Raw genomic sequence first — 17,242 nt, 5'->3', positions numbered from 1 at the left:
AGTAGGCAGGATCAGTTTGCTGAAGTCTTATGCTATTGCTAGAAAGAGGTAGGCTTTGAAGTATCACAGCAGATGGCCTAGCAATCTAAGTTGTCTCAGGCTGTAATCCTTTCAGCAGAGCACCTCCTCGACATGTTAATTGGCACTGGCTTTCTTCCATGGGACTTGGGAGGATTTTTTTGCAGTTGGGGAAGCAAGACTGCATCATCTGTCCTAGTCTGCTTTTACCACAGAAAGAGGAGTATGTCCCACAGAGCCTAGCAGGAAAGGAGATCTACAGCCCTCTGCATTTCTACCTGTCGGTGTAGTTATCATACCCACAAACATTTGAAATACTGACTATGTTATATAAAACAATTAATACAAGAGTGACTTCAGTGCCAGGGACTCACGCATCAGCTTCACCTTTAGTGCACCAAGTAGCTGCTCATCCACTGTTTTAAGTACCTACCTGCATTATCAGAGATGAGCACAGTCCAAGTCCCAGCAGGTACCTACTTCTCACAAAGCTCTTCACAGAAAAAAAAGCCTTTTTGTCACAGCACCTGTTACTCACAGTACAGTCAGCCTGCCACGAAGCTGAGCAGTCCCACAGCGGGGAGGAGGGGAGGCTGCTTCCAGCAGCCACGCAGATGGAACGGAGGGCAGGTTCTGTCAAGGCATTTTTCAAGTCTTAGAGAGTATCCACGAAGACTTCCTCAAGTTTCAAAGCTTTTTCTAAAGTAAAGAGCAAAGATCCTTAGCCTCTGTCCCTCACCTCCTCAGGCCTGTCTCATAGCTTTGTCACCTGCTGAAGCAGGTCAGGTGAAGGTCTAGCTAGGCCTAGATCACAACCTATAGAAGAAACAGTACAACATTCAGACCTTCAGGTTCATGATCTACTGGTTAACTACAGTCTTTTGTGCACAGTTGTACAGACACCTACACGCAGACTCTTCATGCATTCCTATGGAGTTTGTAGGACTCCTCAAGACACCCAAGTTTAGGGGTACATGAGATTAGATGACTCTAGCACCACATGTTTGGTTTCCTACAGTGCAGGACAAGTAGGAACTAACTGCCTGTGTTGGAAATGCGTGAGCCCTGCCAACTATGCAGGCTGCTATCTGGTAAGGAAGCAGCTTCACATTCTTTTGTTGTATTACGCAGTCCAAACACCTTGACTAGTTAGCCTGCCCAGAAACAGATACTAAATCTATCAAGGAGTTCACTTCATCCAAGTTTAAAATTCAGCTGAATTTTATAAACTTGAAGTCTGCATGTGAGATGCAAGATGAGTTGGGAAGTTTCCAGCTGATGTCATCTTCTCCCTCCTTCATCCTCCCAGGAGATTTTCCAAGACTCTGGATTTACAGGGCAGCTTGGATCCACATAAAGGAAAACCTCAGGAGCTTGGTATTCAGTCTTCTGGATGGCAGCCTCCCCCCAGTGGATTAGCACACACCAGAGAAAGCATCCAGGATTCAACCCCTGAAGGCTAAAAAAGGGTCTAAAATTCTGTAGGTATTGGCTTATTGTCAAGTGAAGATCATGCAGTCCTGCTGAGTTAAGTGCAGCTAGTCAATACTGCAGCTTCTACAAACTGAATGTTAGTTTTCACCTATCCTGCCTTAGCAGGTGTACAGCATAACCTGATAGCTTTGCTATCTAAGCAGTAGTCCATGCAGAAAGTGGAAGAGGTGGTTCGGCTAGGTCTTCCAAGCACAGATAAGCTCATCCCTGGAAAGGGTTAGCCTGAAACCACCTGATGTTGCAAGCACATTGCTCTCATTCAACAAGTATCAGATGACAGTAAGAGACATTTAGAAACGTTGCTGTTTAGAGGCAAGTGGTGCACTTAACCCCAAATATCCCTGCCTAACTTGGGGACCTTACAGCCAGGACTGTACAAGTCCTAGAGCCTCACTGCTTCGCTTCCGAAATTCAGAGTGCTGCACCTTTCTCCCTGTGTTTCAAGGCATTCCATTGCTTTTTGCTATCCATTTCCCAGAGAGACACAACCACAGATACAGTCATGTCAAGGGGACAACAATTCCACACAGCGATTGCAGTTGGTTTCTGCAACAGTCTTACCTTCCTGCCTTCAGTACACGACAATAAGCCATAGCAGAATTGCTGCTGATGACTGGTGCTGGTTTAGATGTAAACATTCCCAATAACACTATAAAAGCTTGCATTAACTTGGTTTTCACAGACCTGTTCATAGCACTACTTGCGTCATCCCAGCAAGTTTTGAAAGCAGGTATTTTTTGTTTATACATTCTCTGCCACTGGCCTGTACAGATCAGCTCTGTGTAGAAAGAGAAAGCACCTTTCCATCCTCCAGTCCATCTAGATCAGTTCATCTGTCACTGACAGCAGAGTATCCTATTAGGAGATCTCACTGAGCATCTGTATAGTGAAATCTCAGCCTGCACGAGACTATTATCCAATACTAGCCACAGACATATACCTAAACTTCTCTTCAGATACAGAAGAAGGGAAGAAAAGGCATTTGCTTCCCCTTTATATATGTTCAGTTTCATTCTCTACCAGACATCAGCATCATATTTTGTTTAGTACAGGTCACCTTTGTTTCCCCACACATATCTGAGGCAGATACGAGGTATGGCATGTCCCCTCCTCTTGCACTTGTCTTTGGGCAGCTACTTTAAGGCAAGAGCGACCAAAGTGGGGATCCAGACTGCAGAGAAGGGAGAATGCTCTGGACACAGTAGGGAAGGGAGGATAAGGTGGCAGTCTTCCTCTACAAGGTTTAAAAAGAACTCACAAAAAACCCACAGTTAAACTCCAAAACCCCTATTCATTCCTTGGAGGAAGTACCACATTTCTACATTGATCCACAAACAAGACAACGCAAGGATGTAGTTTGACAAGAACTGTGAGAATCAACTTCTAAGGCTGGACCTATCCTCCTGGGAAAGGGTAAGTGGTTACACCAGCTCCTGACATCCTTCTCCAGTAATGGGTAGGAGAGTACAGTATGTTTAGGTGTACTCACAAGGAACAAGATTATACCTTCAGAAGAGGTCAGTGTTTTCCGCTATATTAATCATCTAGAATCAGACTGCAAGGCTGAGGCTATTTTAAGAGCAATACAGACTAAGCTCAAATCAGAAGCAATTCTTCTTGCTCTTACCTGGAAATGTGTCAGCAGAGGAGGGACAGTGCCGGGTGTTGAGGACACAAGCCCAGACTTGTACTTCCTAGCCCTGGAGAGTATTATGCAGCAAGTCTGTGGGCCCTGCAGCATTGGGCGGAAAGCCCCTAACTCTAATGGGGCATGCATACCACATCTGGTCCAAGCCTCACCTCTACAGTACCGGCAGTACCATTGGTATTCTGCCCGTCTAACTGAAAAGCCACTAGACAAAGACAGATCAATTTGCTCTCAGGATATTTTAAATAGGTGTCAGAGTACAGCATGCTGCCAAGCCATGAGTCTGATGGCTTTGTTCTGGAGTTCATCACTCGAACTAGTGTTTCTGCTCTATAGGTCAGAGTTGCCTGGAGACAGACTCCTCAGTATCCCTGAAAAAATAAGACTTCCAGATGCAGCAGCTGATTGTAACGGCATGCAGTTTGGTACCACTCAAGACCTGGGAGCATTCTTGCTTATAAAGGTATCACACTTGGAATAGTGTTTTTCTGCACTTTGGCTGGACAGAGAAACACTGGAACAAGCTTCGCAGAGACATTACATGATTGACATAAGCACTTTCCAAGCCTTCTCATGCAGGTCATGGGACTCCCACCTCTTTCCTGAGGCTAACAGCCAAGTCTTATAGGATGGATTATTTTACTTTGTGGTTTGTTTTCCCATAAGTCATCACATTTAAGCTAACCAGAGCAAGAATGTGGGCATAGAAGCGTTTCCTGCAAACAGCATCTTCAACAAGAGCAATAAGCTATCTCCTACCTCTGTTGCTGAAGCCTTCAGGGACTTAGCTACAACATGGCTCAGTTTCAGCCTTCCTGTGCACGGGGTAAAGGGGGGGTGCCACAGGAAGGTGTCAAGTACCACATCAGACCATCTGTTCATATAGTCTGGCTATATGTCTGTCTTCTCACAGAGTCCTTAAGAGGGTGGCCTCTTTTTCTAGTCTGGAAGGGGTACTGTGCACTATCACACTAAAGCTAAATGTGACTCACGTTGCACTCTAAAAATGAGGATCATGAGTGGCATCTCACATGTTTTACAGCAGTTAAGACAAGTCCTTCAATATTAGTAATAAACCATGTTACTGTGCCACTTTGTGCAAAAAGGGTCAAAAAGCTTTGGGGGCCAGGCATTTGGCAGATAAAATGGGTTGTTTTTTGGAGCAGACATTAATTAGGCAAAATGTAAAGGGATAAGACGTACTTTTGTCTTATTAACTCTCACTAATCTGACATGTACTTCCCCATATCCTTTGAACAGGAAGGAAAGTGTGAGGAGTAACTGGATGCTTGCCACATCTTACAGCTCCCTTACTGAGGCAAGGTATTTTAAATGCAAAGATGTATTTTAACACAGCCACAGGATGACCTGCCGTCTTGCAAGAAACAGCCCCAGATCCAAGGTTAGCTTCTACATCTGTTTACAAAGCACTAGAGTCCTCACAGAAAGCTTTTATCTATCTTCCTAAGCAAAAAGCTAGTCTGGCAACTGTCCAGCAAGATTAGTTCAGTTATGTTTAAGCTGTAGAAAGTAGTAAAAAAGTGCTTGTGACCCAAAGGAAAGCAAGAGTTTAACATTTGGGCAGACTTGGATTTGCATCCTTTAGCAGAGCTAAAGGTTCGTTCTTCCTTCTACAGTTCTCAGTAGAAGGCAACACGCACCAACTCCACTCTATCTTCAGAGCTCAAAGATCTCCACAAATGGCAGAAGCTAGATGTCTTCAGAAACATTTAGAAAAATGCAGACCTTTTGAGTCAAGTCTCCAGTTACTCTCCTCTAGCTCTGCTAAGTTCCATGTCCACCTGCAAGGAGTTTGTTTCAAGAATATTGTTTGTTATAAGACTTGAATTATTATCAGAAGGGTTCTGCAGCTGTGTGTGCAGGAACATCATAACCCATTTTAATATGCTAAAGAGCACCTTGTTAGTGAACAAGCCTAACACATCCAGTGTTTTGTTTAAAGTTTCACTTTCAGAACCTGAGCTCTGACCTTCTAAACAGCAAAGCAGCAGGCAGGATTCAGACCATGAGCAGGAAAACTTGAATCCAGCGTCTGACTAGGAGTCACTCCCAATCCAAGAAGCCAGATTTATATCTGATTACAGATAAAACAGTTTGTTAAGCTTGTCCAAACTAAACTGCTTTCTCCTAGAGACATACGGCTTTGTGTTAAAGCTCTGCAGACATACCGTGCAGCAGTTTTTTCCTGTTCATGCTCTAGAAGTAGGTTTAGCTGCATCAGTTATCTAGGTACCCAGCGTCACCAAAGTGCCAATTTGGCTGAGATGTTTTTCAGAGCAAACAGTAATATTTTTTAAATGTGAACAGATGCAAAGGATTGGGGAGAAGCAGAGAGAAGAAACAGGAAGGAAAGAGATGATAAAGGGCTGGAAAGCACTGTAGTATCCTGATGAATACCTTGTTCAAACAAGCAAGAATACACTTCCATATTGCACTACGATGTGGGTTTCCCCGTGCTCACTGTTTTAGATGAGTTGCATTGCATTAGCATTTCCCCACACAAGATCAGTGGAGGTTTCATGAGAGCAGATTGACAAGACATCACTGTGCAAATAAAGGAGGCAGAGATATTCAAAGGGGAGAACTCATGTTTTCATCTCAAACCCTGGAAGACCTGGAGGAGTGTGCTCTTGGAGGAGCTCGAGTTAGTTTTATGCAGGTGCAATTTAAGGGATAGCCCTTCATCACGTTTACTCATAAACAAGACATTTTCCAGCAGAAAGGCAAAGTGCCTATCTATTGGAAGAAAAAAAATTAAAAACAAAAAAAAACCCCACACAGTATGACCGCTTCACTCCCTGCTTTAATGAGAGCAAGTGAGGAAAAGCAGTCATGCAGTGTTTCCTCACAGTATGAAAACTATCTATAGAGACCGATGGACGGAAGAAACAAGGCATGAGATCTACAGACTAATTCATTTATAGAAACACCCTTTATTTACGTGGCCTAGACTCCTGACAGCCACTGTGGCACATACAGGTATCTGGTATACATGGCTTCAGATGAAGTATACTGATCCAGGAGCAAGCTAGTCAGCACACTGAAAGTCAGCACACAAATCCTGAAGAGGCCAAGCTGATCACTGGCAATAAATGGTATTGATTAAAATTTTCCAGGGATTTTCTTGGCGACAATCCAAAACACAGCTTCGTCTTGGCAGTACACAAGATTTTCACTTATAATTTGCCTTATACTAGCATCTAGAGAGCTACAGCAAAGGTGCCGGTTCTACCCAGATAAGTTTGAGTACTGCCTGGGGTAGTCTATCACTTACCATACCCACATGTCAGCGCTTTCACCACTGAGCTAGTGAAAGTAGCTGTTGCTAACACCATCTGCAGCACTGAGGGGGAAGAGGCTTCTCTGCCCTTGAGCAACACCTGCACTGCAGCATATTCCTTTCAAGGAACACATCACGTCATTCAAGCTCACTGGAAAAGCGAGGCCAACTATGCAGACAGACTAAGATAGGGGTTTTTTACACCCCAAGAGGCCCTTCAGAAGGATATAGCAAGTTCCATTCAAGCAGTGTAAGGCAACACTTTCCCATGAGGACAGGGCATTGAACCAGTGTAGTAACAGCTTTCTTGGTAGATGTGACACAGGGAAGCTTCACCCCTTGCTAGTATTTTGGCTTTGAGAGGCTACTAGCTAGTCTCATCAGATATGCAGCATTAGGGTGGTTTAAAAGAGCTTTTTTTTTTTCTCCTCCAGACTTAAATTCAGCTTCAGGTTAGAGCACAGACTAAGAATAAGAATCAGGATTAAAGCATGTGGTTCAGTGCTGTAAACCATGTAAGCTGTAAGCCAAGCCACTAATAACACTACAGACCACTGCAACTATTATTTTCCAAGACGGGTAGAGAGGTTGTCATCCTCACAGTAGGGTCTGCAATCCTTCATTTGAGGGTATCATCTGGAATCAAGTAAAGCCAGTTGCTATTTACACTTTGTTCATTCTCCTGGAGAGCAGAGTACTACGCATTTTTGTGACGTCTTTCCTCCCACATGCTAGTGTGGTTCTCTTCAACCTAAGATACATAAAACCACAAACCTGAGTCCAGCAGAAGCCCATGTTCAGGGGTTAGAGATACCACCACTTTCACTTCCAGAGTAACTTCTCACCTTCTGCTTATTGCTTCATAGAACAAGCAGTGCAGAAGTTCTGAATTTGGCTGTAAGACAGTGATGTTCTCCAAAGGAATTTATGCTTTGAAAACCACTCTAAATACAGCTCTTGGCTGAGCTCTTTCCTTGCCTGTTGTATGAATTTTGGATTATTGCCTTTATTATCAGAACAATTTAATCTAGTTCCACTAACTCCTGTCACCTACACTTATTCAGACAGATACTGCATTATTTCTGTGAAATATCTGGTTCAGAATCAACAGTTTTGGCATTACAACATCACCTACAGCTGAAAGCAAAACCTCTTTCCGCCCCCGCCCCACCCAATTTAGAAAATAAAACATGTCCCATAAATTCATCTGTCAATAAACCATTTAAGTTGGACTGGCATTGGGAATGCTAATTCATTAAAAGAGTTGCAGCTCACTGGATTTGTTTTCCATCTTCAGTTGGTCATTGGAGTATTGCTAGTAGCTACCTTGCTGTCAGTTAATGCCCTTAGTAACTGGAAGAGAAACAGGTTCCCCACAGTTTTTCAATAATTTACTAAGAGTAAATTCTTACTAAGAGTAAATTCCCCCAGCTTTTACCTCAGGGTTGCAGCTGCCACCACCTCCGAGGTGGAATTTGGAGCTTTCTACCCCATTTCATCCTAGTGATGGAAGTAGTTTTCCCCAGCCACAAGAGCTTGGGGTCTCAGCTGCAATGCAACCCAGGCTCAGGCAGTCAAGTCAGCCACAGCTTAAAGAGTGGGTACAGCTCAGCATTTAAGCTCTTGCTCAAGGTCAGCAGGGAACGAGCTTCAGTGAAGTTACTTCTGAGAAATACACAGGACCACACGCCATTTTTAATTGGTGTATTGTCTGTCTGCAGACTGAAAGCATATGCAAGTTACAATCTCGAAGATGCAGTTTAGGTGTTGCAGGTAGATTTTCATGTAGCAGTACTGAGTTAAGTCTCACTGCACCATAAGAGCTCCTGTCTTGCTTCCTGACCCACTTTACAGAAACCAGCCTCTCCACTCAGATAAGGAAGAGACTGGCTAGTGTGACAGCCAGACAATCTGTACGAGATACCACAAGAGTAGTCCACAATGCTAGAAGACGCCAGTACAATAGTTTGCAGGTTAATCTAGGAACTGATGTGTCGCAGATGATAGTGTGTCAATAGGAAAGCCTTTATCTTTTATCCTTTGCCCCTCCCATCATTAATTACAGGGACATGCTGCCTGAGGCTTATCACAAACCCCTGAGGCACCGATAGCAGCATGATGTGCCCACACAGCTGTAAAAAGAGAGCTTCTTAATCAACCTGGCTATCCCCTTCTCCCCATGAAAGAGCTCCAACAGCATCCAGCAACTCGGGTGGGTTTGAGGCGTTCCAGCACAGGCAGCCCAGAGGATTCTTTCCGACCACCAAGCACAACTTTTTCCACCATGGCTGACAAGCTATTGCCAAGACTGACCCTGCTGAAACCCAGCTGAAGAACCAAGTTCCTCTACATACATTTTGAATATCTGTTTTCAAGACTTTGTCTCATTAAGTATGAAGCAATCCTGTTGAAAAGATTATGAAAGCTGTGCAACACTGAATTCAACCTCAAGTATACCCCTCCCTCCATTAAGTTGAAATAAAAACCACAAAGTAATAATACTGTTATACAGTAGAAGCTATGTTCAGTTTTACCAGATGGAAAGATTAAAAAAAGTAACGGTACTAAGACAGTTACGTTGCTGCAAGTGTTTGTCCCAAGTTAAGTGTTAGCTATCCTTCATCTTGTTCAGAAGAGATAGGAATTGCCAATTCCAGAGAAACTCACTGTACTGGGAAGTTGTGGGTCGTAAAAAGATCACCGAGTATAGTTTTACAACAGTACTACAGCACCCACATTGTAAGATATCATTAAAGCACCCTTAACAATAAAATCCTATTTCTGTAAGTGAAGGCAACTGTAAGCAAGCACACCAATGCATTGTTGTATGTGCTTCTACACCATCAAACCCCAGAGCGGCTGCAAGCAAAAAGGAGACAAGGACTCTATCTTTTCAGTAAGATACCATGGTATTAACCTATCCAAGTGATATCATGAGTTTGAGAGACGAAATAGCTAGAGAAAGCAGTTCTGGTTACCACCATTATGAAAGATGGGAAACTGGATTCAGCCAGCAGCTTGGCTGTGGATAGAGCACTGATGACAAGCTGAAAGCCATGCTAGGTTTAAGTCAGTTCTTTTAACTAGGAGACTAGAAAAGAGCTGCCTGATGCACACACGTGCACACACGCACACAGTGCAACAGGAGAAGAGACAGGAGTTCCTTTTGACAAGACGACTAAGCTCAGCCTTTGAGAGCTGATGGTCCACTTATGAAGCATGTGGCAGACAAGTGCTTGTATCTAAAAGCTTCCTGGTGTAAGAACCATGGTTCAGTGATTTAACACATACCTACTATGCAATGTTACCTCCCCATTCAGTTCAGTGACGGCAGGAAGAGAACCACAGGATTTCCCAAAAGCCAGAACAGCTTCATAAATCGGTGAATTCTGAAACAGTTAGGAGACAGTTCAACCCAACTAGCAATCCTACTGTCCTAGATGGAAAACAACATTCTGTGTCCTTCAACCACTTCTTCTGCAGACAAGGACAGGGACTTACTGGAAGAAACCTCACGTTCACAGGTCCTTATGGGTAACTTGAATCACAATGATACTTGCTGGAGGAACAACACAGCAGAGGTAACATCAGTTTAGAAGGTTTCTGAAGTGCACTGATGGCAACTGCCTGACACAGGTGATTGATAAGCTGACAAGGGTAGATGCTTTGCTAAACTTTAGTCCTACAAAGAAGGAAGAATTGGTCAGGGACATGAAGGTCGGGTGCTGCCTCGGCCACAGTAGACGTGAGCTGGTGGAGTTCAGGATCCTGAGAGGAGGGAGCAAAGCAAAGAGCAGGATCACAATCCCAGACTTCCAGGGAGCAGACTTTGGCCCTCTTCAGGGATCTCCTAGGAAGAAGGCACATCGCCCTGAAGAGGCATCCAGGAGAACTAGTTGATTTTTCAAAGAACACCTCTCCAGCCCCAAAACTGGTCCATCCCAATGAGTAGGAAATCAAGCAAAGATGGCTGGAGACCTGCATGCAAGAACATGGAGCTCCTGACTAAACTCAAATATAAAAAGGAAGCATAAAAAAAGGCAGCAGCAGGCACAGTTGACCCAGGAGGAACATAGATACACTGTCTGAGCATGCAGGGATGGGTTTAGTGGGATGGAGCTGAATCTGGCAAAGGATGAGAACAGCAACAAGAGAGGCTTCTACAGGTACATCAGCAGCAAAACAAAGAACAAGGAAAACGCAGTCCTGATGGGGCAGAGGATCTGATGACAAAGGACACAGATAAGGCCAAGGTACCCAGTACTTTCTTTGCCTCAATCTTTGAGATGACCAGCCTTCAGGAATTCTAGGCCCCTGAGCCGAGTGGGAAAGTCTGGAACAAGGCAAACTCACCATCAGTGGGGGAGGATCAGTTTAGGTTAGTATTTCAACAAACTGGACAGACATAAGCCCATGATGAGATGGACCCACAAGTGCTGAGGGAGCTGGATGATGCCACTTTCAATTATCTTATCCTTATTATGCTGATGAGGGGAAGTTCCTGAGGACTGGAAGAAACCGAGTGTTACTCCTGCCTTCAAGAAGGCAGATACAGGGAACTACAGGCCAGTCGGCCTCACTTCAATCCCTGGAAAGGTGATCGAGCAAATATTGGAAACCATTTCCAAACACACAAAGGACACGGTGATGAGAAGTCAGCATGGATTTAAGGGAAGTCATGCTTAACCAACCCAACACCTGCTATGAAGATATGACTGGCCCGGTATACAAGAAGAGAGCTTTAATGTGGTTTATCTCAACTTTAAGAGGGCTTTCAACACTGTCTCCCGTAACATCCTCCTAGACAAGCTGGTAAGGTACAAGCCAGGCAAATATACAGCAAAGCGGACTGAAAACTGTCTGAACTACTGGGCCTAAATGGTTGGTATCCCACAAATTCCAACTGGAGGGCAGTCATTAGTGGAGTACACCAGCAGACAGTAACAGGGCCACTACTATTTAACACCTTCATTAATTACCTAAATGATGGGACAGGGTACATCCTCAGCCAGTGTGCTGAGGGTACAGAATTAGGTGGAGTGCTTGATATGTCAGATAGTTGTGCCGCCATTCAGAGGGACCTCAACAGGCTGTAGAAATGGGCTGCCAGGTACCTCATGAAATTCAACATGAGGAAATGCAAAGTCCTGCACCCGGCAGGAATAACCCCTTGTAGTAATATGTGCTGGGGGCTTACTGGTTGAAAAAGCAGCTTGGCAGAAGGAAAGAAAAAAAAAAAGCCACACACACCCACAAAAAAACCCTGCCACACGCAACAGATCCTGGTGGAAAAGTTGACCATGAGCCAACAATATGCCTCATGGCAAAGAGGGCCAACAGCCTGGAGAGGAGAATGCTCAGGGGATCTTACCAATATGGATAAATACCTGATGGGAAGGTGTACAGGAGGTGGTGACAGACTCTTTTCAGTGGATCCAACAACACAATGAGAGACAATGGGCACAAATGGAAATATTGGAAGTTTCACTTAAACATGAGAAAGAAATTTTACTTTGAGGGTGACGGGATGCAGGAACAGGTTGCCCAGAGAGATATTAAAAAACCAACTTCACAGTGTCCTAGGCAGCCTGCTCTAGCTCACTCTGCTCTGAGGGGTTAGACTGGACTAGAAGATACCCAGAGGTGCCTTCCAGCCTCAACTTCTCTGTGATTGCCAGTGTTGTGTTCCTGTAAATTGGAACTGAGATCAACTCATCCATACTGACATTGTTTCACGAGTTCACCAACTTCAGTTCCTAACTTTCTGTAGTCCTCACTCTCTCCCAAGATTGAGAATTTACCTCCAGCTTGCTTTAAGAACAATATATGGTGCTGGTCTAACAGTTCTCATTTAGTCAGAGAAGAGGTTTGTAGAAGCTCAGGCAGATCTATTTTAAGCTTTCAGATTATACTGCAAACTGGTTTCATCTGTGGGTGGATGAAGTTTAAGAGTAATAATTAAACTAGCAACCAAGGAAGCTGGAAGTAGAGCTCCAGACTCTCAGTATATTTTTTGCTGGAGACCTGCCAGGCTCCCTTCCAGAATATGAGTGTTAAGTAAGAACACTCCAGCAAACACACCAAGTATTTATACTTGATCAGGTGCTAATACAGGCCTAGGGTTCACCAGGGTGGTAGCTTGGAAGCAGATGAGCAAGGGGTCACACATCAGCAATAGTTTTCAGTTAGTAACCAGAAGTTTGCAATAGGAGTTTTAACATCCCTCTCCATGAATTAGCAAATTCAAGCCATGCATTCATTGCAAGCCTGGTATTCCACATCAGCTCTGCTTGATATGGTACCTGTAAAATAGCCTTGAAGCTCACTTCAGCTCTCTGGTGTTAACAGAGCCAAATACAAGTCATGGGCATCTTCAAAGAAGAAAAGCTGAACAGGTTATAGGTAGCTGGCCACAAGTACAGTATCAGGTAGTCAGAGGTGTCTTAAAGAGAACAAGGGAGTCTGAGCCCTAGGACAGGCGGGATATTACAGCTTTTGGAGTGACAGGCAAGAAACCAGTACCGGGAGTCAGGACCCTATCAGACAGTTGCCAGCCTCAAGGCACACCATAGCAAGAGCAACCAACATCACCCTGTTAGGAAGACACTCTCACAACACAAGTCTAGAGGGACTACAAAGACCACAGCTGGAGGACAGCAGGAGTAAGCCATGCAGAACACTTTCTATCTAATTCTGCACAGCCTGACACTTCCAATACTTAGCAGCACACTATTAAATCTGCACAGCCTCAGTGGGGCTGCATCCTGAGTCTTATCATACTTCTACAACCATTTGGGTACAATCACACAGCAGAATACCATCTACTTCTCTCCTCTGCTCCGAACCCAGTAACCCATTAATAATGCCTTTTCTCCTCAGTGTCGAAGTGTTTGTCCTAGTGCACAGAGCAGATTTGCTATCGAAAGTGACAAACTAGTGAAGTGGAGTCAAGTAGTCACATGCAAGCAGAACTTCCTTTTTTTTTAAAAAGGAAAAAAAGGAGAGAAATCCACACTGACACTTCACCATTTGTCTTACCTTCCTGTGCAGAGATCTGCTCTGAAAAGCAGATCTCAATTAGCTTGCATGCCTTCCAAGAGCTCTGTGAGAGAGCAACAACTCAGTTTTACAGCTAACTCTGCAATGGACCCTGTCATGCATCCTGAGGGATTGTTTCCTCCTGCACATTTCCCTCTCACCTGATGTCAAGAAAAAAAAAAAGGGTCAGTACTGCTTAGGTTCAGCTTTAGCTGTCTCCTTATTTGGAGGCTAGCAAGGGTAAAGGGAGAATAAGCTCGAAAAAGCTGATGGTGGTCAGGAATCAAGACAAACAATGTTTTATGCAATTAGACTTGAGGGGAACAGAAAGATCTTTATAGAAGATCTGGCCAATACAGAAATGCTTCAGAGACAAGAATCTACAACTCGAGTGTTCCATGTTTGCTGCAGAACCACTGCAAAAGCCAAGTACTTAGCCAGAAATGTCCGTTTCATTTAAAAGGTTAGGTGCTGCTCAGAAGTCAAGGTTTCCTGGCTCTTAGAACAGCTCCCTCCTGCAAGTCAGGATGAAGATGTTATTTCAGACAATGAAAGCTCTGCAGCCCTCTTCAAAAGATTCAGAAAACTTGAGACTAGTCTACGTAGAGGGCCTCAGAACCACGGAAGCTACAGAAAACAGCACAGAAGGTTTTCCTTCCCTTTCTGGTGACCTACTGCTCTAGTAGCATTAGCCGCTGTTCTCAAACAGCAACCAAAGGTTATGAGACTTCAAAGTTAGACAGGGTCTAAGCTACTACATTATTCCCATGTTTGAATCAAAAACCAACAGGAGACATGCAGACAGCGTTCCTGTCCTCCAGGTTCCTCTGACTCAGGACAAAGTAGCGTTCTTACTCAGCAGCCCCAAAAAAGCAAGGAAAGGATGCTTCAAAGAATGCAAAGCAGTGATGGCAGAGGTTCAACCACTTCAGGCTGCACATCTGTGGCACTGGAAATTGAACCACTGCTTTATGGGCAGGCAGCTTCCCTTACTTCTGCACTTTCTCCCCTCAGAGGATTTCAGTCTTAGGTACTTTTATCTTGCAGCAGTGTTTAGGAAGCATTTGCTCAGAGCAGGTAAGAATGCAGAAAAAGCAAGTTATCCAGTCCACGGTGATGGCGTAGCCCTTGCTACTATCCCTCAGCCAGGGGGATGTCCTAGTACAGGCCTGGTTATGGACAGTGGTCCTTAGAGAAGCTTACTGACTCAGAGCCACTTTGAAGCAGGAGACTTCAACCCAAACTTCTCCTGCAGTGCCAACCTCCACCAGACTCTCCAGAAAGGCCCTTGGAAAGGCCAAGAGAGCAGACGAGCACAGCTCCTATTCAAGAATCAATAAAGAACAGTTGCAGAGCTTTAAGCCTGAGTCAGACCTGACTACTGACCTCCCTCTGTTACCCAACTATTGGAGCTATCCACACATTATTAGTTGATTAGTGAGCCAGCCTTTCAAGAGATTAATGACCCACCACCAGAAAGTAAGACCAAGAGACATACTAACCACCTAAAATGCAGTTTTACCCATTTACCTGCACTTAACCATACCCGCTCTCCAGACTACTCAATACACAGTGCAAGCAGTTGAAGTTTATTATTGCCTTAAAGTTAAGAACATCTGTTTGTTCACTGAAGTTTTTCCTGAGGTGGGAAGGAAGTCAACTCCTTTTTTTCTTGCTAGTGCAGAAGGTATTAAGCAGAAGAAGGGACATCCCTCACACAGCAGAGCTGTTGGACTCCTACCATCAGGAGGATCAGATGCTTGGCTTTTTCTGCTAATTCAGCTAGAAGGAAAAAAAGAATGCTGCTCTCTTCCTACTGGAAATCCTTTTTTCTGCAAGGCTTATTACCCTAGTGCCATTTCCAGGTCAACCACAGAACTGCTCTTGAGTCTAAAAATCACTTACCTCAGCCCCTTTTTGCTCTCCCCTTTAGAGTATTTCTGTGCTGCCAAGTGCCTAGAACAGGACAGTACTACATACAGGTACTGGAAGATGGGCTTCACCTGTGTTGCCGGTGGGAAAAATGGGCAAGAACCTTCCTACTGAGGAGAAGTTAACTGACACAGCCTGAGGCTAGAGAAGTATTTCTGCTCCTAGGTTATCAGGGATGCTGATACATTTCTCAGACGCCTCAAAACAGTAAAGCAGAGAGGAGCTTGCTTGCACTCCAAAAGCAAAAAAGCTCTTTAATACAGCTGAGGAAAGAAGTTATAGGGTGTGAGCTGCTCCTCAGAACAGAGCTTCTCACCAGCTACGGAGCACTGTGGATGGACAGTGCTAACAGAGTGAGTACAGTACCTCTGCTGCACTCCTGAGCTGTCAGAAGACCCATGAAGGCAGCTGCCAACTCCTATTGCTACAGGCTGGTCAGACAGCAACCTAGTTACATGAGTAAATCCAGTTGGCCACAGACAAAAAACTCCACAATTCCTACTCCCACCTTACACACATACCCTCTTCTCTCAGAGGGCCATCAACTCTTTGACAAGTTTCTTAGATGAAGGCATATGTTCCCAGAAGGAAGGTAAGCCTGGCTTCTCACTTGAGCCACAGCAGGCAAACGTTCAAGGAGAGGGCTCCTTACACGGGCAGGAACAAGTGCTGAATCTGTACAGTACAGTTACATGGCAGCAGAAGGTGACACATGGAAGAGGCCAGACTACCTTGACTCATTCCCCTAGAGCATGGGAGTGTATCGGATCAGACACTGCTGGCAGCCCCAAGGCTTCTGGAGGCTCCCAGATCCATCCTGCCCAGAAGCAGCTCCACACTCCCCAGGACAACAGACATAGGAAGCACCTCTTGCCACCAGCAGCTCTGTAACACTTCATACGCACACCAGCTGGCCCAGAACTGCTTATTATAAAGTTTCAAACCGATCTCACCCCTTGCAACCTCTGCTCCCGGGAAATCCTATCTTAACACATTCCAGGAAGTCTGCCCAGAGAGATACTAAGTCCTTGCAAGAGTAGTTAACGTTATCAGCAGTGCTGTGCTGCCACTACTGCTTTCACATTCAGGAATTATCACATCCAAGGCCCACACATAGGCAAAGCACTTTACAAAGCTGGCTAGTGTCCTGCGGACACACGCCAGAGCTAGGGAAGGGAAAGCAGGCACAGATACTCCTGCAGCAGCATCCTTTCCATATTACACCGCTGGTAAGAAGCGAGCAGGAGCTCAGCTCTGGAAGGGACAATTGCAGACAAGCTGATGGCAAGCTCGGTGACAAGGAAACAACAGCAGCTCCAAGCCTTCGCCATGAGGACTACAGGAAGGAGACAGCGAGGGAGTTGCAGCAATTCCTGTTCAGACCCATCTGTAGAGGGTATGAGCCACAGGAAGATACGATCAGCAAAATCTTGCCTCTCGCACCCACTCCGGTGAGAGAGGGAGCACAGGTGTCCCAGCTGGCCCCTCGCACAGAGAGGCACGATGCCTGCAGCCCCCACACCGGGTGCCGCCTTCCCCCCCGAGCAGCCCCGGGCTCTTGCAACGGATGTCAGCAGCGTACAGGGTTTCATTTCCCTACGGGCAGCCAGGGATGCAGCCGGGGAAGGGGATGTGGTGGGGAGACACGCAGCCCTTCTCCCTCCTCTCCGCGCTCCGCTTCAAAAGCAGAGACCCCCCCGAATGCCGCGCCCCCCTTCCCCGGGGGCCATACCTTGTCGGCGACGCTGCGGGGCAGGAGCAGGTCGGGGCTGGGGGTGAGCGCCGGCCCCATCTCCTCGCTGCTGGACGTG

General features: G+C 45.3%; 1 protein-coding gene across 1 annotated transcript in view; it reads right to left on the bottom strand.

The window, feature by feature from the left end:
* Positions 1-17,242, bottom strand: part of SNX30 (sorting nexin family member 30) — a 45,319-nt gene extending 28,077 nt beyond the window's left edge. Inside the window, exon 1 of the mRNA XM_009328967.1 lies at positions 17,164-17,242. Within this exon, the coding sequence (XP_009327242.1) occupies positions 17,164-17,223 (60 nt within the window). The 5' untranslated portion in view covers positions 17,224-17,242. The remainder of the gene's footprint in view (positions 1-17,163) is intronic.

This window comes from Pygoscelis adeliae, unplaced genomic scaffold (assembly GCF_000699105.1).
Source record: "Pygoscelis adeliae isolate BGI_AS28 unplaced genomic scaffold, ASM69910v1 Scaffold127, whole genome shotgun sequence".
Classification (NCBI taxonomy): domain Eukaryota; kingdom Metazoa; phylum Chordata; class Aves; order Sphenisciformes; family Spheniscidae; genus Pygoscelis; species Pygoscelis adeliae.
This window is presented reverse-complemented; position numbering and strand designations above follow the sequence as displayed.